The sequence below is a fragment of the Pelophylax lessonae genome (genome assembly GCF_965119305.1).
Source record: "Pelophylax lessonae genome assembly, chromosome: 7".
Lineage (NCBI taxonomy): Eukaryota > Metazoa > Chordata > Amphibia > Anura > Ranidae > Pelophylax > Pelophylax lessonae.
The window spans coordinates 74745432-74772383 of record NC_138774.1 but is presented as its reverse complement, the minus strand read 5'-3'; the positions used below and the strand labels follow the sequence as shown (position 1 = coordinate 74772383).

Here is a 26952-nt window from a genome sequence, read left to right as displayed (position 1 = left end):
ACTAACAAAAAGTAACACATAATTGTGAAGTGGAAGGAAAATGATAAATGATTTTCAAAATGTTTTACAAATAAATATGGGAAAAGTGTGGTGTGCATTTGTATTCAGCCCCCTGAGTTAATACTTTGTAGAACCGTCTTTCACTGCAATTACAGCTGCAAGTCTTTTTGGGGATGTCTCTACCAGCTTTGCACATCTAGAGAGTGAAAATTTTGCCCATTCCTTTTTGCAAAATAGCTCAAGCTCTGTCAGATTGGATGGAGAGCATCTGTGAACAGCAGTTTTCAAGCCTTGCCACAGATTTTCAATTGGATTTAGGTCTGGATTTTGACTGGGCCATTCTAACACTTTGCTTTGATCTAAACCATTCCATTGTAGCTCTGGCTGGATGTTTAGGGTCATTCTCCTGCTTGAAGGTGAACCTCAGCCCCAGTTTCAAGTCTTTTGCAGACTCTAACAGCTTTTCTTGTAAAATTGCCCTGTATTTGGCTCCATCCATCTTCCCATCAACTCTGACCAGCTTCCCTGTCCCTGCTGAAGAAAAGCATCCGCACAACATGATGCTGCCACCACTATGTTTCATGGTGGGGATGATGTGCAGTGTTAGTTTTCCACCACACATAGCGTTTTGCTTTTAGGCCAAATACCGTATTTTCCGGCGTATAAGACAACTTTTTACCCCAGGAAAATCTTCTCAAAAGTCGGGGGTCGTCTTACCGGTCTTACCTCACCGGTTCCGGTGAGGTGGCGCGCAGATGCGGAAGCGGCGTCCCATCCACCCGATCAGCTTTATTGTACTTCCAGGCGTTGAAAAACTGCTTTTGATGTAAGTGCAATTCTATCATTAAACCCCAATATATGACGTTATTACACCATTGGAGTTTTCCTTGTTCTTTTACATTATGATGCTCGGAGATCCGAAGCTTCTTAAAGGCATCTGGACCAATATCCTCTAAGCAGAGACAGCGCTGAGGAACATTTTGAGCCTATGTGGAGATTAATGCCGGTTTTTGACCCCCTATAATTAAGGGGTCATCGTTGTCTGGTAAGAGGTATATTGTCTTACCACTGGGTGGAGGTGTTTTTGGTGAAGGTTCCCATATTACCTAATCTTGCTGCTGAAGACACAGTTTGCACTGAGCACCTTAAGGACTTTTTTGAACCACATGAGTCACCAATGTTCGTTTATTATTTATTGTGTTAAACAATATCTCATTTGCATTTTAATATCTAATATTTATGCACTAAAGCACTTTTTTCAGTGACTGCTGAGCGCAATTTTCACCCTTTGTTATCACAGTTCACGTTTTACGTTTATTATTGCGGCTCGCAGTGTGGAAGCAATTCCCATAATATATATATATTTACACATATTTATTCACATTTGTGTTGTCAAATATCACTCCATTCGCGCAGGTCTTTTTTGGTTAGCGCCAATTGTTTTACGAATATTTTCAAGGTACCGTCAAGAGAGATGCCCAGGAGATGGGAGCAATGCAGAGACTTTTTCTTCTGTTTCGGGCGCATGTACATTATCGGTGCCGCGTCGCATGTTCAGGAAGTTCTGGATACTGTAGCTGCTCTCTGGTGGCGGAGTGATCTGACTGTCATGCACTCTATTGCTCAGGCGACGGGACTACGGTATGTGAGGTGACTCGCAGGGAGCGGGAGATTTAAAACGAATCCCGATGGCGGCGGGTAGCATGGCACTGGCAGCACACAGTGAGTAGGGACTATATGCATATTGTAATGTCTTAAGTACCGCACTGTAGAATCCTCAAAGTGCCTTATGATGATTCGCATTAGGATTAGGATTTTCAGTCACACAGCGCACTAGCTGTTGCATTACTCTGTCACAGTGTGCTACATGGCTTTTGGGTACTGAATGATAGACTATAACACAGTTTAGCAATAACAAAATCGGTACCCAAAAGCTATGTGGCACACTGTGACAGAGCCATGCAGCACCTAGTGTGCTGTTTGAATGGTTATCTTACTTTCTTACAGTACCTTGGAGACATACGAGAGATCTGAGAAAATGTTTTTCAATGGTGTTGCCTTGCTTCAAAAGGGGGGTAGTCTTATATGGTGAGTATAGCCCAAAAGCAATGTTTTAACTTGAAAATTAGGGGGGTCGTCTTATACGCCAGAAAACACGGTAGGTCAGTTTTGGTCTCATCTGACCAGAGCACCTTCTTCCACATGTTTGCTGTGTGGCTTCGCCCAAACTGCAAATGGTACTTCTTATGGCTTTCTTTCAACAATGGCTTTCTTCTTGCCACTCTTCCATAAAGGTCAGATTTGTGGAGTGCACAACTAATAGTTGTTCTGTGGACAGATTCTCTGATTATTGCTCTCCTTGCCCTCGCCTGTCAGTTTAGGTGGACGGCAAAAAGAACTGTGCCAAATAATAATCATACCCTAAAAGCAGCACCTCAGCTGTGAGATGGGCACAGTGAAAAGATAAATGACTGCATATAGAGCTGCGCTAAACACACATGTGAATAGTGTTAAACAAATGAAAACCAAAATCAATAAATAAAAACACTACGAAAATAAAGTCCCAATAATTAAACTGCCTGTTTAGGTGGGCGGCCATGTCTTGGTAGGTTTGCAGTTGTGCCATACTCTTTCTATTTTCGAATGATGGATTGAACAGTACTCCGTGAGATGTTCAAAGCTTAGGATATATATTTTTTTATACCTAACCCTGCTTTACACCTCTCCACAACTTTATACCTGACCTGTCTGGTGTGTGCCTTGGCCTTTGCCACTCTTCCATAAAGGCCGGATTTGTAGAGTGCACAACTAATAGTTGTCCTGTGGACAGATTCTCCCATCTGAGCTGTGGATCTCTGCAGCTCCTCCAGAGTTACCATGGGCCTCTTGACTGCTTCTCTGATTAATGCTCTCCTGCCTGGCCTGTCAGTTTATGTGGACAGCCATGTCTTTGGTAGGTTTGTAGTTGTGCCATACTCTTTCCATTTTCGGATGATGGATTGAACAGTGCTCCATGACATGTTCAAAGCTTGGGATATTTTTTGCCATAACCTAACCTTGCTTTAAACTTCTCCACAACATTATCCCTGATTTGTCTAGTGTGTTCCTTGGCCTTCATGATGCTGTTTGTTCACTAAGGTTCTCTAACAAACCTCTGAGGGCTTCACAGAACAGGTGTATTTATACTGAGATTAAATTACACATAAATGGACTATATTTACTAATTAGGTGGCTTCTAGTGACCACTACATTTTAGTTAGGGGTATCAGAGTAAAGGGGGCAGAATAAAAAATGCACGCCACACTTTTCAGATATTTATTTGTAAAAGATTTTGAAAACCATTTATCATTTTCCTTCCACTTCCCAATTATGTGCCACTTTTGTGTTGATCTATCACATAAAATCCCAATTAAAATACATTCACATTTTTGGTTGTAACATGACAAAATGTGGAAAATTTCAAGGGGTGTGAATACTTTTTCAAGGCACTGTATATGGTGTAAAATACAATGTGATAACTCTAGAAAGAAAAATCTCTTTTTATTTGCTCTGCTTTGAATATTGCCAGAATAGATACTGCAGTGTATACCCCACCCACCACACTGTGCATAGAGTACTGTGCAAATGAAGTTACATGTTCAGGCCTCATAAACATTTCCTAAGATTACATGATCCTGGGTATTATTAGAGTGACAATGTTTATATTTGCTGGGAATGGCTTCCTCACACACGTAAATCTAGAATGATTTATAAACAATGGGTCCTGAATGTACCCAGAATCCTCTCTTCCAGACATCATTTTCAGGAATTGTCGATAAGATCGCTCAGCAGTGCTAAGAAAGGAAAAAGTTTGCACTGTCCCTATTAGCCAATCAGATTCCACAGTGATAATTTTTCTATTGCAGTAATGCTAAACTCACTCACTAAAATTCATATAAGTCATGTTAATTTAATTTTATGTTTGTAAAAAAAAAAAAATTAATTTTAAAAGCTGTTTTTAATCCTGTGCAGCTTTTCCTTAAAGCGGAGTTCCACCCTGGAATTTTTTTTTTTTTTAAAAATACCCCCCGGGACAGTCAGGGCTAGTGCATTCCACAATGACTAGCCCCTGATCTGTCCCGGGTTGCACTTACCTGTTAGAACAAATACTTACCTTGAAAACGTCTTGTCCAGCGCTGCCATCTCAGATGTGGGCAGCTTGAAGCCAGCGAGATCCTCTTCGGGGTCCTCTTCCGCCTTCTTCGGTCCCACGATGCCCTGCGCCGGCCCCGACGTCACTTCCGGGTCGCGCGCGTCATCCCTCCACAGCTTCTGGGCATGCCCAGAAGCTGTTTAGAAGGGGATGACGCGCGCGCCCCGGAACTGACGTCGGGGCCGGTGCAGGCGCAATGATTCCTGGGAGCTATGACGTTCAGCTCCTAGGAATCATTGCAGAGCCAGGAAGTGGCGATGGGCCGCGGCCGAGGAAGGAGGAAGAAGGAAGTAAGGTAAGTATATTTTCTTCGCTACGAGGTAAGTAAAAAAAAAAAAAAAATGCGATTATCCATTTCTTTTTCAGGTGACCCGGAGCGAGAAGATGGAGGTAAGTATAAAATTAGGGTGGAACTCCACTTTAACAATGAATTGGTTATTCTGCCATGAAAGCGATTATTCAGGCACTTCCAGTTATAGGGTGACATGACAACTGCCTCTCAACTGTGCTTGTGTGTTTCCACATTATCACATGGGCCCCAGATTAAAGAAAAATTAAACCCAAAAACAAACATTTATTATATTGCACGTTTGCATTGTTTACACATTTTTAGATGTGGTGGCTGCATTCTTTTTATTATTTTAAGGCTTTCTTCACCTGGTGGTCCAGCCAGTAAGGCCTCATGTACACTGCAACTTGTAAACGGCCATTTAGGAGCAGTTGGGTGTTTTTTTCAGAAGCCCCTGAACCCACCTCTATGTTATTTTATCTGTCCATGTACACTGGGTCGTTTACAGTCATTTAGAGGCAGTTGAGTTCAGTGTCGTTTTTTTGGAGAGCAATTATTTGCGTTCAGGATGTTCAGAAGGTGTGTTTACCGGTGTTTCAAATGCAAAAACGCGACCGAACGCGTTCAGCCGCGTTTAGCGCTTGCGTTTTCAGGAGGCCTTTTATATATATATATATCTGTATATAGATATATATTGTGTATATGTATATATATATATATATATATATATATATATCTATATATATATATAGATATATATTGTGTATATGTATGTGTATATGTATGTGTATATGTATGTATTGTGTGTGTGTGTGTGTGTGTGTGTGTATATATATATATATATATATATATATATATATATATATATATATATATATATATATATACACGTGTGTGTGTGTGTATATATATATATATATATATATATATATACACACACACACACATGTATATACATGGCATGGCAGAGTCAGGTCACCCTAAACTCCGGTCACCCTGACATGGCAGAGTGGGGTCACCCTGGCATGGCAGAGTCAGGTCACCCTAAACTCCGGTCACCCTAACATGGCAGAGTGGGGTCACCCTTGCATGGCAGAGTCAGGTCACCCTAAACTCTGGTCACCCTGACATGGCAGAGTGGGGTCACCCTGGCATGGCAGAGTCAGGTCACCCTAAACTCCGGTCACCCTAACATGGCAGAGTGGGGTCACCCTTGCATGGCAGAGTCAGGTCACCCTAAACTCTGGTCACCCTGACATGGCAGAGTGGGGTCACCCTGGCATGGCAGAGTCAGGTCACCCTAAACTCCGGTCACCCTAACATGGCAGAGTGGGGTCACCCTTGCATGGCAGAGTCAGGTCACCCTAAACTCTGGTCACCCTGACATGGCAGAGTGGGGTCACCCTGGCATGGCAGAGTCGGGTCACCCTTACATGGCAGCTGCATGACCCCACTCTGCCATGTCAGGGTGACCGGAGTTTGCAGCTGCCATGTCAGGGTGACCCAACTCTGTAGATTTTGGGTTTGGGTTGTTGTTGGTTTGACGACACTCCCCCCCCCCTCAGAATTATCGAGCCAAAACAATATTTTTTGGGGGGTTAAAGAAACAATCCTTTATTTGTAAAGTAGTGTTCACATTCAAACATAACTATTCAGATTCAAACTATATTACAAGCTGTCCTGCCGATGTAACAGTTAGAGGGTTCAGAGAAAAAAAAAAACATTTACCACTGACAAGAAGCTTACAATGATCAGAAATGAGAGCAACTCAGAAATGTGATTTTATTTATTTATATAAAACCTTTCTCCCAAAAGGAAAAACATTGTTGCTGTAACTGCTTATAAAGTCTTAGCTGGAGTTCAGCTTTAAAGTGGTTCTAAAACCTTTTGTGCTGCAGGATCCCCCCAGCAACCCCCCCCCCCCCCTTTTTCTTACCTGTGCACAATCCAATCCAGGGATGTGCATGAGAGCAGCGGTCTCCCTCCTCATTAGGCATATTTCTGCTGTCAATCAAATGCTGTGATGGACTGGCCAAGCTGCCCACTCTGTGTCAATAGGCACAGGAAGACTTAGGAGAGAGCCCGCACAGGTGCCCCCATGAAAAAATGGCTTTCCGTGGGGGTACTCCTCAAAGAGCCGGCGGATGACCCCAGAAAAATAGGATCAGGGCTGTTCTGTGCAAAATCATTGCACAGAGCAGGTATGTATGACATGTTTGTTAATTTAATGAAAAATAATTAATGTCACTTCAAATTTGTTAGTGCTTCTAAATCTGCTAGTACAGCTAACATTCCCCTCCCCCAGGACTGACCATGCTACTGTCCAAAGGTGTCTCTGTTGCTCCTCCTTCCAGAGTGGGGGCACTATAATACAAAAGTGTGTTACTGGCCAGATCATCAGGTGAAAACAGAGGTTAAAAAAAACCTAAAAAAAAAAGAAAACGAATGTAGGCACCACATCTAATGATTGGTAGGCTGCAATATATTACGTTTTTGGTTTAAAGTGTTACTAAAGGGTAAATTTAAAAAAATTAAAATAACAAACATCTTATACTTACCTGGCCTGTGCAATGGTTTTGCACAGAGTGGCCATGATCCCTAACTTCTTGGGTGCCCCTGCTGGTGATATTGGCTCCTCCTCTTCGTCATGTGTCCCCATAGTAAGCGGCTTGCTATGGGAGCACACAGCCGGGCTCCATAGACAAGCACAGCCCCCCACTTAGCCCCGCCCCCTCTTCCTCCTCACTGCTTTTCTATTTCAATCCTTTTTATTCGTTTTATAAAATAGAGTAATACAATTAAGTATACATTATTGCATTGTTGATGCTTTTCAAGAATGGTAAAGGTATACAGTAGTATCAAAAATGAGAAATACCGGTAAAATCCCATATCCTCGCAGCCGTGCAGAGCGCTGGATCTCTTCTCCCATCTCTTCCCCTTCACACAGGGAAGGGGGAGGACAAAGAAATATAAAACGTATTTCACCTTAATTGTATTGCACAGAGCAGTTTTGAACCTCCTCTTCTGGGGTCCCTCATCGGCGCTCTAGGTTCTTCCTCTTCTCTGTGTGTCCCCACAGGAAGCTGCTTCTTATGGTGGTGCACCTGTGGGCTCGCTCCCAAGCCTTGCTTTGTGTGTCTATTGACACACACAGCACGTCTTGGCTCCACCCCTGCTTCCTCCTCCCAGGATTTGATTGACAGCAGCAGGAGCCAATGGCTCCCACTGCCTCTGCAAAGCTTGTTAGAAAGGGGAGAGAGCCACTACAGACATGCACATAGCTGGGTGGAGTGAGGACTCAAGTAAGTATTTGGGGGGGTGGGGGCATACTTTTACTGGGACTTTTTTTTACCTTTATGCTGGGAATGCATTAGGCTAGAAGATGTCTAGCCTTTAGGTGAAAAAAAAAATGATACTGGGCAACACTACTGCTTTTCTGTCCACATAAAGTAAATTGCAAACACATGCTGCAGTTTTAGTTGTACAACAGCTATCCTTTACCAAATTAACTTAAAGAAACAGCAACTCACCGAACATTTCTGAGTTGCTCTTGTTTCTTAGGCAACAAAGTACAAGTAGCCAATGGCCCCATCTTACTAGGTGCTGCTGTTCCTGAAACAGGGTAGTTGAAAGTCCAACTCCCCACTGCTGTGCAACCTTGCAGATAGCAAGGAGACACATTTTAAATGAACAGTGGTCAATAGAATTTGTTTCAGGCACTAGGATTGTTCCTGAGACAATCGCTGTCACATTGTAGGCAGAGAAACAGGACAGCTACATGTCAGCTACACTTCTAGTAAATAAGACCGCTGAGTCAGCCGCGCTCACAGCTGAACAAGGCTGTGTGGTGTGCTAAGGGATGCTTCTGGGTCTCTTCTGTGTGAATGACATCACTGTGTGCAATAGGCATGCTCAACAGTTACACTCAATACACAAAAGGTGGTGGCAACTAAGCTCTTCCACCACTTAACAACCAAAATGCCCATAAATTGGGGAGAAGCAGAGGAGATGGCAAACTTTAACTATAGATTGATTTTTCTTCTTCATAATACACTTGAGGTTTATTGCTAAGACAAAAGATGGTAATTATACATGAATGTATTAACCAGTTTTTTTTTCTTTTTATTCATCATGACAGTGCTTCTTGAAACAGCAGTAACTAATGCTTACAGCAAACACAGCAACGCTCCTAATATCACAAAATTAACTCAGTTTACCTAAAAATGTGCAGTAGCCAGAATCCAAGGAGCACCTCACTACAGGGTGATCCAGAATCCAAGGAGCACCTCACTCCAAGGTTACTGGGAGTGAAACTTGTCTCGTTCAATTTCCCCTCTCTCACTGCTTCTTTCATCACCAATCAAATGCAAACTTCCATGGCAGGTCTAAATCTCATTAGTGGCTGTAAAAAATGACTATTTTTACATTCAGTTTTCAATACATTCGCTCAATCAGAAGAGACAGATGTTGGCGTCAAAGCAAAGCACAATTTATCTTTTCAGGTTACAAGATCAGTAACAGAGAAGGACTATAATTCACCACAGCGTTGTTTGGAATAATTTTAAACTTTGATTTTTAATCAAAACGTCTAAAAGAATGTCTGTTTTCTCAATCACTGACTATCTTATGTTCAGTTTTTTTTCTAATTTTGTTGTCCTTTGACACAGGTTTATGTGTGCCCAGCTGCCCAACAAAGTCCTGGAAAGCATTAGCTTGATAGACACTCCTGGAATCCTGTCTGGTGCCAAGCAGAGGGTGAGCAGAGGTGAGTACCATGTAATGTACTAAAGAGAAGGTTGCTTGTTACTATACACATCCAAAAACATCCTACTGCTTTGTTACAGGCACACTAAAGGGAGACACCATAGCTAAAATAAATAGGGCTGGTGTATTGAAACTGAACCAAAAGGAGAGCTGTTATTCACAACAACCAATCAGTTCAGACATATTTCTTTATAAGTTTTGTGTATCCACTATGTGAAATAGTATCTGTTTTACTATGGTTAAATCGGTTTTTGATATATGCATTGTACCCAGTGGGAAAATTAGCTTGTTTATATTGAGATTTATCTACAGTCATTTACGATTACATATATGTGACTTTGCAATTTTTGCACATGTAGGGCAGTCCAATGTCTCAGTTTCCTCTTGCTTGCATGTAGAAACCTTTTGCGCTGGGCAAAATTAATACTTCAAGAGCCTCTTTAAGAATATAAGGACTTCTTAAGTACTAAATACAACAGTTTAGCAGTCTGATGCCGCACTGTGTAACATTGGATTTCTAAAAAAGGACAAAAAAGTGAAAGGAAGCTGTAATGTAGGTCGTTTTAGACTTGGGATTAGGTGACTTTGAGGAAGACATGTCCAGTAAGCTAGGTCAGACACAGTGCAGGATGTCCTATCCTGTGTGTCTGGAGAAGGGAAGGGCAGAGGGCAGCAGGAATCTGCACCCATTAACTGATCTAAACATAATCCGCTATTGTTTATGGAAATATCCCCTCTACTTAGGAGCGGTTCAGGTTCCAATTCTGGCTTTGTGCCTCCTGGCTCCACTGTGTAAACACTGAGTAATGGGAGCCAGCAGCACGGTGTACGCCCTTAGGAGATGGGTTACCTATTGCTGATATGTCAATCTGTTTTGTAATTCAGCCTAAAAAAGTCAATGACACCCATAAACATAATAATGTAACTGGCACTTGCGGGATGAGAATCCTGGGTTTCTCATTGCAGAAAAGGTTTCTGCATGTTTTTCCTGGTGCTTAATGCTAACCATACATATACACAGATTTCTATTGTTTGGCCTGCAGACTGAAAGAGAGAAATCTAATAGATTCCTTCATCTTTACTAAACAGTGTGGGTGGAGGAATCTCCCCACCACTTATTGTATTCAGACAGCTGCAGTGCCGTGGCTATCTGAATAGCTGAACACTGGCTGCATGTGATAAGATGCAGGCACTGATCAGAAGACATTTTTCTAACTGGACCCTTTGATTTTTCAGTTGAAGTTTGTGAATCTGGGTTGTGCTGCCAAACGGGTAGATTTACCTAATTGTCCCCTGATAGTTTAGTTAAAGTATATGATAAATACAAGTATAACTTTTCCTTTTATTAGACAGTGTGCTATAGCATATAGAAAGGGCAACCTACCACTGTTAAGAGTAGCCAGTAGAAGGAGCCCAGGGTCTGGTGGATGTCCAGGGGGCCCAGCTACAATGGGGGATGCAGTTGTCATTTGATGGGTCAGTGCCACGTCCCAGCAAATATGATGTACCTCTCTGTACCTATTACATTTATTATCATGGTCAGTCTACCATAGTTGATTTCGGGTGGGGAGATATTTGTTAGTCCTTGTAGCACCTACATCTGGTAGAATTCTCACCATAAAGTATTTATCTTCTCTTATATTAAACAGTGACAAAGTGAATGAATGTGTCTTATTCACAGTCATTTCTTATCCAGTTGAAAATTCCTTGTGCTATATGGAAGGCTTGGTGAAGCACCTAGGAGATCAGAAACAACCAGATAATTGTGAAAGTTCCCTATTCCTGTGAGACCTATATAGATAGCCTAAGCCTTCATTCACAGTGTTTTGTCACAGATTTTTGTCTTATCGTAAAAGCCTTTTCTCTGATGTTTATTGACCGACACAGCTCCATATCTTTTTGACCCTTGGGTTTATGCTGCCCCCTACAAGAGTAGGACATTAGGTGGAAAAAAGTTTCACTACGCCTATAGGGCAGTCCCAGGGGGAATACTCCCACTTCCTGCTATAGGTCTTCAGTTTTGTAACCAACAGTGTCAGAAGAACATATAACCCAACTCAATAGAGGGGCAGGTGCTGTTTCCGTCAATGAGCATCAGATAAAAGGATTTTACGGCAAGACAAAAATCTGTGTCAAAACACCGTGAATAAGGGCTTAGGCTATCTATATAGGTCTCACAGGAAGACAAAAATCCAGTTTTCTCTTTCATTCATTGATGGACAAAGCTCCATATCTTCTGGACCCTTGAGACATCCCAAAGCAGTGTCAACATGAGGGGTGGGAAGAACAGAGCAATAAACATACTTCCCAAAGGCTAAACGTAGCCAACCAGGTAAAACAGGAGCTCACCTGACAAAAAAAGTACACCCTCAAAGCAGTGTTAATTTCGTCGACTAAAACCGACTAAAACGTTTTCGTCGACTAACACAATTCAGATGACTAAAATACGACTAAAACTAAAATGGCATTTTAGTCTTAAGACTAAAATACGACTAAAACTAAAATGGCATTTTAGTCAAAAGACTATAACTAAAACTAAATCGAAATTTGCTGCCAAAAATTAACACTGGTGCATGCTCAAAGCATAAATAATAACATATTAGATTTTTCACTCCAGGAACAGCAGTAGTATATAATGAGTTTGGAAATTGTAGAGAAATGCTTAAATAATGCATTACAAATTACAATTGAACTACACCCATTTGATTATAGATGACTAAAATGAGTTTTAGTCGACTAAAATGTAGGGCGTTTTAGTCGACTAAAATATACTGGAGTTTTAGTCGACTAAATACGACTAAAACTAAAACACTTGCAGAAGACTAAAATAGGACTAAAACTAAAATGCCATTTTAGTCCTAAGACTAAGACTAAAACTAAATTGAAATTTGCTGCCAAAATTAACACTGCCTCAAAGAGGATTAATCCTCTCCACATCCGCAGATGCCAACACATCCACCTTATAAAATTTTGTGAAAGTGTGCACAGATGACCAGGTGGCCGCCCTGCAAACCTGTACCACTGACGCCTGATGATGGAAGGCCCAAAAGGCACTAAGCGCCTTAACAGGGAAAGGAGGATCCTGACCCTTAATGGAATAGGCCTGCACCACAGTCTGTCTAATCAATCTGGAAATGGTCGCAGTAGACGCAGCCAGCCCCTTATAGGGTCCACCCGTAAGGACAAATAGGCAGATTTTTGGAATGACTCAGTCACCGCCAGGTACACCCTGATTGCCTGAACCATATCCAAAGAATGGAAGACAATCTCTTTAGGGTGCTTAGGCTTAGGACACAAGGAAGGTAACACAATGCCTTTATTTAAATAGAAATCAGAGATGACCTTAGGAAGGAACGACTGGCAGGGACAAAGCACCACTTTATCTCCGTGAACCACCAAGAAAGGTGAAGGACAAGACAAGCTGCCAGCTCCGACACTCTATATGCAGAAGAAAAAGCCACCAAGAAGGCTACCTTCTGGGAAAATGTAAGCAGAGGAATCTCGCAAATATTTTCCAACGGCGGTTACTGAAGAACCGACAGCACCAAGTTGAGATCCCACAAGGGCAATGGAGACCGCACTGGGGGAGCCAAGTGGCGAACCACCTGAACAAAGGTGTGAACCACAGAAAACGTAGCCAAAAGATGATGAAAGAAAACTGCCAAAGCTGAACCTGGCCCTTGATGATACCCAAGGCCAGACACTGCTCCACACCTCGTTGGTGAAAGCCAAACTCAGAGTCACCGAAAAGGAGTGGGGGTGAACCCCAAGAGATTCAAATCCGCAAAGTACGCTCTTCAAACGCGATGATAAATCTACCTAGAAGTAGATTTACTAGCTTGCAGATGTGTGACAATCACCGATTCAGACAACCCTCTAGCCTTCAGCACCTGACCAAACCATTAAAGCCAGCGACTGTAAAGCAAGATAGAAGATTGGCCCTTGAGCCAACAGATCTTCTCTAAGAGGAAGTCTCCAAGGAGCATCGACGACCAACCGTATCAGATCTACGTACCAAGACCAGCGAGGCCAGTCTGGAGCTACTAGGATGGCCGTAATCCCTTCTCCCTCTGCAGAAATCTTGGCAGAAGTTCTAGAAGAGGAAATACGTATATCAGACGATACCGGTCCCAAAGGAGCCACCAGTGCGCCTGTGGTGTCGGCTAGATCGTGCCACAAACCCAAGCACCTTTCTGTTGAGACGAGAGGCCAACAAGTCCACCTCGTGAGTTCCCCACCAGAAACAAAAGCTGATGAAACACCTCCAGAGGAAATGTCCAGTATATCGATCGGTAGTCTGGATTCTTCCAGACCCCTTGAGCACAATCCATGCCAAAAAATGCCACCCCACTCGGACAGGCTGGCATCTGTGGTTACCAACGTCCAGTACAGGGGAATGAAGATTTACCCTATTGACGCACCGGAGAGCAAAGCCACCAAATCAGGGACTCTCTCATATCCCGGCTCAACAGGATCAGAATGTTAGGAGACTGTGGATCCTTGCCCCACATGGATTACAGAGATCTTGTGTGGACCGTTTTCGGAAATCGTCCCATGGGAGGCACACCTAGGCTGAGGTCCAGAACAGACCCAGTTAGTCCAACTAGGTGGACAGAACCAGAGCCATACCTGGAAATTAAAATGTCAAACCGAACTCCTGCCGAGTCCACACAGCAATCTCCCGGTTGTCCTTCAGAGCAGTCTGAGACTCTGCTCACAGAAGAAGATCATCCAGGTACTCCATGACTGCAATCCCCCACTGGCGCAACAATGCCAACACCCATCGTGACTGTTTAGAGGGGCTTGGGGGGATGGAGGGGAACCCAGGGGGTCTGACCATCCCAGGGAGGGGCCCACGTCCACCATGAAAGACCACCAAGGGAGAGGGGGGACACTACTTCCCACACCATGGAACTGGGTGGGCACCACTCCAGGCAGACTACCATATCATCTTGGAATGGGGGTGCTGCGGGCCAGAGGCTCGCTGCAATACAGGTTGTGACCAGGGTTTTGACCGGGGCTATGCGTCCTCGCGAGGTGTTTAACTTGCCAGCCAGCCCCTGTTCAGTGGGGCTATGCAGCGGCCAAACTAGCCCGGAGCTAAGGTTGGGCCGCGCTCGCTGGCCAGACTGGGAAGACCATGAGGATCTAGGATATCCAGTCCGTCGCCAAGTCCGGCAGTTGATTGTAGTTCTCACAGGAACCAAATTGATTGTAGTTCTCACAGGAACTGAAAATAATAAAATAAGAAAAAATTAAGTTTAAAAAGGAAAAAAGGCTAGGACCAGAGATGCCAGCAAAAACTGAAGACCTATAGCAGGAAGTCGGAGTATACCCCCTGGCACTGCCTGATAGGCATTGTGAAATGTTTTTCCGCCTAGTGTCCTACTCCTGTAGGGGGCAGCATAAACCCAAGGGTCAAGAAGATATGGATCTGTGTCCTTCAATGAACGAAAGAGAAATGCATGATTCTGCTCTTGCACTACAATTTGTGTGTACAAACACGCACAAAAGCCTCTAAATGCTTAGGCTACATTCAAAAAATGCTCTAGCTACACTCACGCTAAGTGTGAATGGGGGTCAGGGCTCTGTACTATCAGTTAAGTGACAGCTCTGAGTATGATGGGGTTGCTTACATCACATCCAAGATGGTGGTGCCCAGCAGCAGTCCCAAGGCTTTTGGAGGTCTATACAATAAGGCTTTTACAGGTCCACAACATGCTTAAATGCACATACTGTATAATCTTATGGGAAGATTTTTTTTTTTATTAAAATAAAAGGTTTGGTGACAGGATACCTTCTTTAAAGTGTCAGGCACTGTACTGTAATGTATGTAGGAAGCAGCCTACAAGGGTCAGGCTCTGCATCGTTATGTACTGAAGAGGCAGCTACTGTCAGGCAGCGTACTGTATTTTATATAGGAAAAATGTAATGCAACTGTCAGGTTTAGTACTGTTCTATACAGGAGGGGCCGTCTGCTACCGCTAGACTCTAATGTTATATACTGGAAGGGGAGCCTGCTACTATTAATCTCTGAACTGTTATATATTAGAGGGGCAGACAACAACTGTCAGGCTTTGTACTGTTATATGTTGGAGGTGCAGCCTACAATTGCCAGGCTCTGTATTGTTATACATTGGAGGGGCAACCTGCTACTGTCATGCTCTATACTGTTTTACAATGGAGAGGCAACCTGCTACTTTCAGGCTCAATACTGTCATACATTGGAGGGGCAGCCTGCTACTACCAGACTCTGTAATGTTTTATACTGCAAGGGCAGCCTGCTACTGTCAAACTCTGTACTGTTAGTGGTATATATTGGAGAGGCAGCCTGCTACTGCCAGACTCTAATGTCATATTATGGAAAGGCAGCCTGCTACTGTCATGTTCTGTACTGTTATATATTGGAGGGGCAGCCTGAAACTGTCAGGCTCTGTACAGCAATATATTGGAGGGGCAGCCTGCTTTTGTCAAGCTCTGTGCTGTTATATATTGGAGGGGCAGCCTGCTATTGTTAAGCTCTGTGCTGTTATATATTGGAGGGGTAGCCTGCTACTGTCAGGCTCTGTACTGTCATACATACTGGAGGGGCAACCTGCTAATCACAGGCCTTGTACTGTTATATATATTGGAGGGGCAACCTGCTACTCTCAGGCCTTGTACTGTCACATGTTGGGGGGGGGGGGGGCAACCTGCTACTCTCAGGCCTTGTACAGTCATATATATTGGAAGAGCAACCTGCTACTCTCAGGCCCTGTACTGTTATATATTGGAGGAGCAACCTGACTGTTAGGCTCTGTACTGTTTGATCTGGGAGGGGCAACCTGCTATTCTCAGGCTTTGTACTGCCATATACAGTATATTGGAAGGGCAGTCTGCTATTCTCAGGCTTTGTACTGCTATATACAGTATATTGGAAGGGCAGTCTGCTATTCTCAGGCTTTGCACTGTCATATATTGTAGGGGCAGTCTGCTACTCTCAGGCTTTGTACTTCCACATCCAGTATATTGGAGGGGGCAGTCTGCTACTCTCAGGCTTTGTACTGTCATATCCAGTATATTGGAGGGGCAGTCTGCTACTCTCAGGCTTTGTACTGTCACAACCAGTATATTGGAGGGGCAGTCTGCTACTCTCAGGCTTTGTACTGTCAAATCCAGTATATTGGAGGGGGCAGTCTGCTACTCTCAGGCTTTGTACTGTCAAATCCAGTATATTGGAGGGGCAGTCTGCTACTCTCAGGCTTTGTATTGTCATATACAGTATATTGGAGGGGCAGTTTGCTACTCTCTGGCTTTGTACTGCCATATACAGTATATTGGAGTAGCAGTTTGCTACTCTCAGGCTTTGTACTGTCATATATAGTATATCGGAGGGGCAGGTTGCTACTCTCAGGCTTTGTACTCTCATATACAGTATATTAGAGGGGCAGTCTGCTACTGTCAAGCTCTGTACTGTTATGCGTTGGAGGGGCAGCCTGCTACTTTCAAGCTCTGTACTGTTATGTGTTAGACCGTTGGAGGAGAAGCCTGCTACTGCCACACTCTTTACTGTTTGGTATTGGAGGGTCAGCCTGCTACCGTCAGGTAGTGTACTGTAGTATAGGATGATCAGTCTAACTTACTGTGAGCTCTGTGTTGTGTGTGTGTATATATATATATATTTGAGAATCATCCTGCTACTATTAGGCAGTATAGAAAAGGAAGAGACACTAAAACTAGCTCTCCAAAAATGGACGGACTTTGCAGGCACAGCATGAGGCAATCTGTATAGAATATCAAACTTTTATTACAAAATGAATTAAAAAACACAAACATAGATATTAAAACCAGAAATAGCACCCTCTACACTTAATCGGTTAACAGATACCCAATCCTTGAAAATGGAAATAACAAGCCAGGCTAATTTTGTAAACTGTATACGAGTTCAAACTTAACTTTAGTAGGTGCGATGTCGGTAGGAATCACCAGAATGTGGCCCGGCTCTTTTCCATATTCATGTGTCAACGCGTTTTGCAAGAAAATCTTGCTTCTTCAGCACTGATTGGGTGGGTGCTGTTGTCAAATTTAGAGAATATACAATATTTTATACATATCAAAATACAGTAAGTATATTATTCTCTATTATATTATGATTAACATATCCTGTATATATAACAGTATGCAATAATCAGCATATATAAAATATAAGTAATTTCATTGCTTGCCTCATCCACTTCAGAAGCATAGAGAAGGGTGGCAAAAGATCATAGGGGTGTACATAGGGGCTGTCCCAGAGGAAGGAAAGGGAAGGGGGGATGGAGGCAAACTCAGGAATCCCCCTATGAAAAAGGTCCATCCTGTGCCCCAGAAACAGTCCGCCCAACTGCAATTTTGGATGTTGGCAAGGTGAGGGTCGCCCTTTCCTGTTAGGCAGTATAATATAATACACAGCAGGAAGTGCCTAGCACTGTAATACTCATATATGCCTGTGTAGAAGGGTGGTGGAAACTGACTACTGTCATGCTCTGTATAATACATGGTAATGTATACAAATACACACATAATACACAAGTGGGGCGCAACCCTGCCATCTCTGAGACTCTGTAATTCTATACTTTTAGAGGGGGCAGCTTGCCAGCATCATGCATTATAGAGTATTATTTGTATATACCAGATTTGTGGTAAATTCTTGAACATACTGGAACTCATTTATTTCCATTTGTCCGGACCTCTGTTGCTATGTTTTTGCATCGCTATGTTCTATATGAATACCGGCTCTGTTGGATGTTCAAAATTGGGCAGGGCTGTTTAGCAACAGCTGTTTAACGGTTTGCCTGTTGGCTGACTCAGATAAATGCTAGCGTAGAAGAAGACAGTGTTGGTTTTGACATAGTTCTAAATGTGGATAAAAGTGGAGAGGAAAGAAGAGTAGAAACAACTAAGCCCATGGTATTTTTTCTTTTTCTGTATTACAAGCATTCATACTGAAACTCACTGCTGCTGCAAAATATATCAGCTTTAACCCGGGTTATTATAAAAATAGCTCTGCTAGTGGAGAATCCTTCCCAGAATCCAGTAGCTGTATTACTCTCTGCTGTCCGCACGGCTCCCCCCTACTGATCGGAGCTCTGTAATGGACTGTTACTAAGCAGCAGCACAAACAGAGGTGTTCCCCATGACTGGGAGAGAGAACTCTAGCCTAGGGCAATGACAATATTATTCCTTCACTAAGAGCTCATAAACATTACTGTACTTACTTGGTGGGATATTCAAAGCTGGGGCTAATCTGACAGAATTCTTGTACTTACTGGAATGATAGCTCTAATTACACTGGTGCTTTAAGAGTAAATAGGATGCTAGCTAGCCACACCAGCAAGGTGTTGTTTTGTTCGCTGGCTTCCATTACAGAAAGTGGCAGTTGCACTTGATCCTGAAGCTGTTTTGCCAGTGTGACATGACCCTAAATATGCAGCATTTATGTGTACAATGTATGTCTTAACTGGTTAGAAAGCATCTAAAATGGCATTAAACCCCAAAACAAAAATTTTATATAATGCAACTTATCAGTTCTTCCATGTGCTGCCTGCAACAGTTTTCTTTTTAGCCTTTACCATTGTAAGCACCCCTCAGTGGTAAATGTTTTTTTCTTCTCCCTTTAACAGACACATTTTCTGGACAGCTTGGTCTGTTAAGTGAAGTTGAAAATTATTTCCCCCTCTCCGATCCCCCACTCATGATTTTACTTTTGAGATCAACAGCACAACCATTGGCCCTTCCCCACATGACAGGGTGCTAGGTGTTCTCTTAGACTCTGACCTCTCCTTCCGGCTCCACATCCAATCACTGGCTAAATTTTGCTGCCTTAACCTCTGCTCAATTTCAAGAATTTGCCTCTTCTTGACTAACTACACCACAAAACAACTTATCCATGCTTTGGTTACCGGTATATCCCGCTTTGATTACTGCAATTCCCTTCTTACTGGCCCTACTTTACAGAGGCCCCCTCACCTGTGCCCAATAATGCAGCCTAACGTGTCCACCTCAATGCAGCCTCACCTATGCCTATTAATGCAACCTCACCTGTGCCCATCAGCGCAGCCTCACCTGTGCCCATCAATGCAGCCTGATCAGTGCAGGGGAAGAGAGAAGAGAGGAAGAGGAAAGCCGGCCGGATAATCAGAGAGTGGGGATCGCCCCGCTGTAACAGCTTTTATCAGAATTGCCGGGCGCTCGCTGTCACACACAGTCCCGCCTCTTGGATTGGCTCCTATGATAGACGTCACATATCCGGGCATTGGAATTGTGTTCCTTCTATCAAAGGAGCCAGGTCAGGACACCATGCTGTGTGTGACGGCGAGTGCCAGGCAATTCAAATGAAAGCTGTTACAGGGGGGGGGGGGCGATCCCCGCTCTGTGTTTATCTGGCTGGATTTCCTCTTCCTCTCCTCTCTCTTCCCCTGGGTGATCACTGGGAGAATGGCTCCCAAAGCAGCCCCACACTCGCCCTCAATCATTTACCACTCGCAAAATGTGAGCAGGCGAGTGGAAAATTCGAGGGCTGCTTTAAAACATCACAATCTCATGTATATCTGAAAAGAAATCATAGTTACATAGTAGTTGAGGTTGAATAAAGACAATAGTCCATCCAGTTCAACCTGTGTAGGTGTGTGTGGATGTATTCATTTCCCATACCCCTGAATATTTTGATCTTGGAGATGTGTGTCCAAGAGTCTTTTAAAAATAGCCATACTCCCTGCAGTTACTAACATTTGTGGAAACGAGTTCCACAATCTTATTGCCCTTACTGTAAAAAACCCTTTGCGTAGCCTGAGGTTAAATCGCTTCTCCTCTAATTGCATTGAATGGCCTCATGTTCTCTTGCACTCCTAGTGACTGAATCGTTTTTTTTTTTATGCTGAGATCACCGTTGAGGTATTTGTAAATCGCTATCATGTCCCCTCTCAGGTGTCTCTTCTCTAGGGAGAATAAATCGAGTGCTTGTAAACGCTCCTCATAATTTATGTCCTCCAATCCCCTAATTAGTTTAGTTGCCCTTCTTTGGACTCTTTCCATTTCCAGCACATCCTTTCTGAGGATTGGTGACCAGAACTGGACAGAATACTCCAGATGTGGCCAGACCAGAATTTTATAAAGTGGTAGGATTATAGATTTATCTCTGGAATATATCCCCTTCCTTATGCATGCCAATATTCTGCCGGCTTTGACAGCTGTAGCTTGACATTACATGCTATTGCTTAGTCTAACTTCTACTAACACCAGATCTTTCTCCATTTTTGATTCCCCCAGAGGTTCCCCCCCAATGCGTATTTTGCATTTGTTTTTTCAGTTCCTTTAAAACCACTTGCCAACTGCCTAACGTACATTTACTGCAGCAAAGTGGCTCTATTGTGCGAAATCATGTACCTGTATGTCATTTCGTGCAGTAGCCCCTTTGGGTGCGATCGGGCGCTGATTGGAAAGAGGGAAAGCCAATTAGCGGGTTCGGCAGACCCGATTTCCGCCGGCCACCCACGATCGTTCCCGAGAGAGGCAGAACTGTGATCTGCCTATGTGAACAAGGCAGATCGCCGTTTTGACAGGGAGAAGATACAGATCTTGTGTTCCTTCTAAGCAGGAACATGGATCTCTGTCTTCCCCCAGTCAGAGCAACCCCCCCCCCCACACACAGTTAGCAAGCACCCCCTAGGGACACATTTAATCCTTTGATCACCCCTGATGTTAACCCCTTCCCTGCCAGTGTCATTAGTATAGTGACAGTGCATATTTTTAGCACTGCTCAATGTATTAGTGTCACTGGTCCCCAAAAAGTGTCAGATAGGTGTCCGATCTGTCTGCCGCAATGTCGCAGTCCTGTTAAAAATCGCTGATCGCCGCCATTACTGGTAAAAAAAAAAAAATGGCATAAAAATATCCCATAGTTTGTACACACAACAACTTTTGTGCAAACCAATCAATACATGCTTATTGGGATTTTTTTTTTTACCAAAAATATATAGCAGAATACATATTGGAATAAACTGATGAAGAAATTTGAATTTTTACTTTTTTTTTGGATATGTTTTATAGCTGAAAGTAAAAAATATATATATATTTTTTTCAAAACTGACGCCCTTTTTTTGTTTATAGCGCAAAAATACCACCAAAAAAAAGCTCCATTTGTTGGGAAAAAAGGACATCAATTTTATTTGGGTACATCATTGCACGACCACGCAATTGTCAGTTAAAATAATGCAGTGCCGTATCGCAAAAAATGACCTGGTCATTAGGGGGTAAAACCTTCTGGGGCTGAAGTGGTTAACCTAACTTTAAAAAAAAAAAAAAGTTTTAGAAGTGTTGTAAAATCAGGAAGTCATTCTGGAAAATATTGTTCTTGTAAACCATTCTGAAAGATTGGGGTTTGCAGAAGGTCAAAAAAGAAAAAGCATTCCCTTTTTTATTTTTGTGTAATTAGTGTCTATGTCATAGGGTATGGCTAAGGGCCTGTGTCAACTTTGCAAGTTTTGTATTCCTGTACAAGTCTATGCTAATTCAAAACCCGATTGAAGCAGGTCAACTGCAGGTCAAAAACACTTCTCATTGAATTCTGAATGCTCTCAAGGCATCTCAAAGTGACGTCTAACTAATGCTATAAGCACAAACCCAAAGTCCATGGACACAGGCCCTTAAGTGGAATTGAATTTAAAAACCTGGCTGACAGGTAGGTTTTTTGTTGACAGAAGAGAACCTATTGGCCTCTTTTGTCATAATAACCACTGTTCCCTGGCTGTGTGTGGTAATGTACACTGAGCTGTGCATGCACAACTCTGCATACTGTACATATATGGCACATTTATGGCCCTGATGACGTGACTCCCCAGGCCATGCACGGGAGTGATGCCATCACAGCCCAGCCCTTCAAGATGCAGAACAGAATGAACTCTGAAGAAAGACCGGAAGATGGAATCTCCAGTGACCAGTTGAAGCACTGTCAGCACAGCAATAAAGGGCATTGTTTGAGAGGTGAGTCTGCCATAAAACGATCATATGTGGGGCATACTTCCACATTATGGATAAAAACTCCTTAGGCCAGTTCTCCCTAATGTCATTTAATGGCAATTTTAGTGCCGTTACATATTATTTTCCAGTCTTATACTCACCTGCTCCTTATACATTGAGGTCTTGGCTGTATGTTCTCTTCAATGCCAAACTGCTGCTTGTCCAAATCTCTGCTATGCATGAACTATGCGATCTCCATCCAAACACTGCACCAGCCCACCACCAATGACAGCATATCCTACAGCTGCTAAAGAACATGAAATCTACTTGCTGACCAGTTTGGGGATTACTGTTCTTGCATTTAGTTCATATGTAGTTACAGATTTAAAGTGGTTCCAAGCACTAAAGGTTTTTTTTACCTTAATGCATTCTCTGCATTATGATAAAAAAAAAAAAAAAACTTCCACTGCCTTTTAACCCCATTCCCTAAAGCTTGCTTGAGGCCTCTATCAATTCAGCGCTGTGCCTGACTGCAGGTCTTCTCTCCTCTCTTCTTGGTCTTGCAGGCTTGACTGAGAGCAGCAGGAGTCATTGGCTCCTGATACTGTCAATCAAATGCACTGGGGAGGGAGCAGGGGGCAGGGCTGAGAGCGCCTGCGGAGTACTTCAGAAGAGGAGGCAAGGGGCCGCTTTGTGAAAAACCATTTCACAGAGCAGGTAAGTATAACCTCTTTTTTTATTTTAATAAAAAAAAAAAAGTTTTTGCCCTTACAAATACTTTAAGGGGTATCACGGGATCTGTTGAACTTTGAAAGCAGCATCTAAAGCTGAATTCTGGGCATTTTTTCCCCCTTGTGCAGTGGGGCTGTGACAGCACTGCATGGGTAAGCTACTTGTTTTATTCTAGAGCAGAAGACCAGTCCAGCACCCCCACGCTCCAGCGGTCTTGAAAATGGACTGTTCCTGATGTCAGCACATCCAGGGCATGCTCCATAGACAGGAACAGTCCACCACTGGACCATAGGGGAGTGCGGTTTTCAGAGGATCAGGTGAATATAAACTTTGTGCTCACCCCTAGAAAAAATTAGCAGCTGACCCATGTGGTGCTGGCACATCTCCAATGTATGGGAATTTTTATTTGGCTCGGAGGTGAACTGTAAGAAATGTTCATTTTTAGAGGGGGATCTTACCTTGAGTTTTACTGATCAGTCATTTTACCAAAAGTGCTGAGTAGCTAAAAGGACACTAGAGCTCAGCAATACTTGCTTTCTTCAAAGTCACAACCCACCTGTGGAAACCCATTGATTTCCAATGTGGACTGTATCTGCCTCCCCATAGTAAAATAATGTCTTTCTCCAAGGAGCAGGAGAAAGCCAAGCAGCTCCATGCAGTGGTACATTTGGAGCTGTGTGGCTGCTCTGTTAAAATAGTTAATTGGTGGCAGCTCTGGGAGGGGCACCCCTGCCAACAAGCAGCAGAGGGCCAATTGCTTTCATGCCTTCTTGCAGAATTATGGAATAGCTCTTAGTAAGTTCAGCGTAACTATGTAGTACAACGTGGCTCTGATTGTCACTTGGATGCACAGATTATTCCATTTGGATCCATGCCATTGCTGCAAACCTTCCCTGGGCTCTGCTCCCTCCCAGATCTAAATCTCCTAAAAAGGCTTTAGGTTCCCTGGGTTTGCTGGAAAGTTTGAGTCCAAGAGAGGGAGAGGCTGCTCAAATGCAGGGAAGGGGAGGAGGGAATGTTCTTGTTGCCAGAGAAGAAAATAATGAAATCATATCCCTTGTGTGAAGTGAGATTTCTTTTTCCACTAACAAAGAGCCATTCCCTTATCTTTCCCTGCCAGAGAGTACATTTCAAAGCCGTTCCAGGTCCGGGCCACAGGGGAGGGAGACTTCAATCCTGTGGACCTGATTTAGTGACCACATTGTAACTGCATCTTCCCTACAACTTTACCTTTTTTTTGTTGATTATTTCCGAACACACAATTTAGACTGTTTATATATTCTAAACACTATAACCTTGACATATATGTGAAAGCAATTCACCTAATGTAAAAAAAATCTTATCTCTAAGATAAGGACACTGTCCTTTGTTTTGCCTGGTAGTGCTGTACAGTGGTTGTGCCCCACCGCTCCATTCTGTCAATAGAAGTCTACCAGTGTGAAGTGAATTGCTGAAAGCAATGCTCAGCGTGCTTATCGCCTTATCACTTTCTTTTTTGTTTTGGACAGTGTGGAGAGGGTTTAGAACACCTGTCAGGTTTTTGTTTTTTCTGATGTCTGTGCCTTCTTTAGGGAGATGTACTCTCACTATTTGTCCTGTTTACCATTATCACAAAGAATGAAAGTGAAAGAAAATGCCAAATTTTGAGTTATCAAGAGAACAGGAATAGAGAGGACATCTTCAAATGGGACACTTGTTAGGATGACAACCAGGGATTGCCTAACTTTGTAAGGATTTCTTCTGATTTTCTGTTTTTGCTATGGGACAGGAGGTGAAATCTCCCCAGTGGGACATAGATGGCAAAAAAAACCTGAAAAGGATTAACCACTTGCCGAATGATGGCTACAGTGGGGCCGGACAGTTCTGGGAGGGTGTCCTATGATGTCCTCCAGGGCCGGATTAAGAGCATCATGGGCTTGGTGCTGAGGATTTTGAAGGGCCTTAAGGGCCGTGCCTTGGCATGCACCTAGAGGAGGAAGGGTGCAGCCATGCATGCCTAATTCAACATGGGATGCTGTCTCTGAAGCCCATAAAAACATCCATGCATCGGCAACTGTCCCTCCTTGTCCGGCCTTCGTGCTGTGTGGGAAGGTTCTGAGGGAGCTGCCTGGGGAAGCGAGCATAGAAGCCAGACTTCTGTGTTTACAAGTGACAGAAGAGCGGTAACAGTGAATTTGGCCAACCCGGGGCCTATATTAAGGTAGGGGCCTGGAGCTGCAGCTCCAATAGCCCCTACGTTAATCTGGCCCTGATGTCCTCCCATGGTGTGCTCCTCCGGACACAGCTGATCATAGATCCGGGTAGAAAGCCAATCAGCGGCTCTTTACTACGTGATCGGCTGTGTCCAATCACAGCTGATCACGATGTAAACACAAGCCGGTTAATGGCAATGCTTTCCTCATGCATGCAGCATGAGGAGAGGAGAGCCAACAACCAGCTTGTGTGAAAGGAACATCTACACTGATATTCAGGGCACTGTTTATCGGTGTCCCGATTATCAGTGCAGTCCTAACAGTGCCTGCTAGTGCTGCCAATCAGTGCCCACCAGTGCTGTAAATTAATGCTCACCAGTGCTGCCAATCAGTGTCCATCAGTGCCACCTATCAGTTACCTTCAGTGCCACCTATCTGTGCCCTTCATTGCCACCTATCAGTGCTCATCAGTGCCACCTATTAGTCCTGCCTATCAGTGCCACCTATAAATGCAAGACAGCATTCCCAAATTGAAAGAATTTTTAAAAAACACTGGCACCTTCTATTAAAAGATAATGTTTTAAAGACCCTTCTACCCTCAAAACCGCAATTTATTTATACGAAACCCAAGACCCTGAGGCTACAATTGGCGCACAATGTAGTCAATCCACCTATAAAGACCTGCACGTTTTTAGATCAGGTGGGCTTTTTTAGTTGTGGGAGGTGCATGATCTGCAGAACCTCGAGATACAGAAAAAGGAAAAGTAGTGATTTTAAATCTTTTTATAATGGTAAAACCTATAAAATTAATAAATTTATTACGTGCGCCTCTACCCATGTAACATACCTTCTCTCATGCCCTTGTGGGCTTCAATACGTAGGTAGAACTACAAGAGAACTAAGAATAAGACTCAGAGAACACGTTTCAAACATTAAAAAAGGGTTCAAAAACCACAGTCTTTCCCATCATTTTAAGTTAGAGCACCAGAGCAATCCTGCCTTTTTAACTTTCTGTGGTATCGATAAAATTGAACCCCATTGGAGGGGTGGCAACCTAAAAAAAGCTATATCACAGAATGAGACGCAATGGATCCATCGTTTAGAGACATTAAAACCAAAGGGGTTAAACGTGGATATTGATGTCAATTGCTTTCTATCCAACTGGTAACAATAAGGCCATCTCTCTGCCCTCTTTCTTCCTCCTTACTTTCCTTATAACATACACATGAAATAAAAGAATTCTATTTCCATCATACCTCCTATAGAATCTACATATGAGTTATTTTGTTGTTGTGATCTGGGTTGTTTTGATTTGTGTTCAATCAAACAAAAGAATTTAGATCATAGGTATAAAATTAAATATATAGAATATCACTGTATTTTAAACATCCTCCAATTGTAAAATTACTCAAAGTCTGTCAATATAGATATTAATGAATTCATCCCCTACATATATAATAGGTCCAATAAAAATTCAGATCATAATTTTAATATATTTTAAACGTCCTCCCATTGTAATAGTATTCAAAGTCTGTCAATATAGATATATGTACATATTGTACATATATAAAAAATAAATAATATAATAATAATGTCAAATCATTTTATAACAATTTTTATTTTTTATTTTTTAAGATTTAAAGTAATTGTGATGTTAAATAAATGGAATCCATAACATATATATAACAATAATGATATTTATTTCTCCACAAATTCACCAGATATATTTTTTTAGGAATAATTGAATTTTAAAATTAATAAATACTTTTTCATTAGGTATTTTTTTATTTATTTTTACTTATTATGCT

General features: G+C 42.8%; 1 protein-coding gene across 1 annotated transcript in view; it reads left to right on the top strand.

Annotated features, from left to right (window-relative positions):
* Positions 1-26952, top strand: part of EHD2 (EH domain containing 2) — a 91378-nt gene that overhangs the window by 6881 nt on the left and 57545 nt on the right. Inside the window, exon 2 of the mRNA XM_082263386.1 lies at positions 9149-9246. Within this exon, the coding sequence (XP_082119512.1) occupies positions 9149-9246 (98 nt within the window). The remainder of the gene's footprint in view (positions 1-9148; positions 9247-26952) is intronic.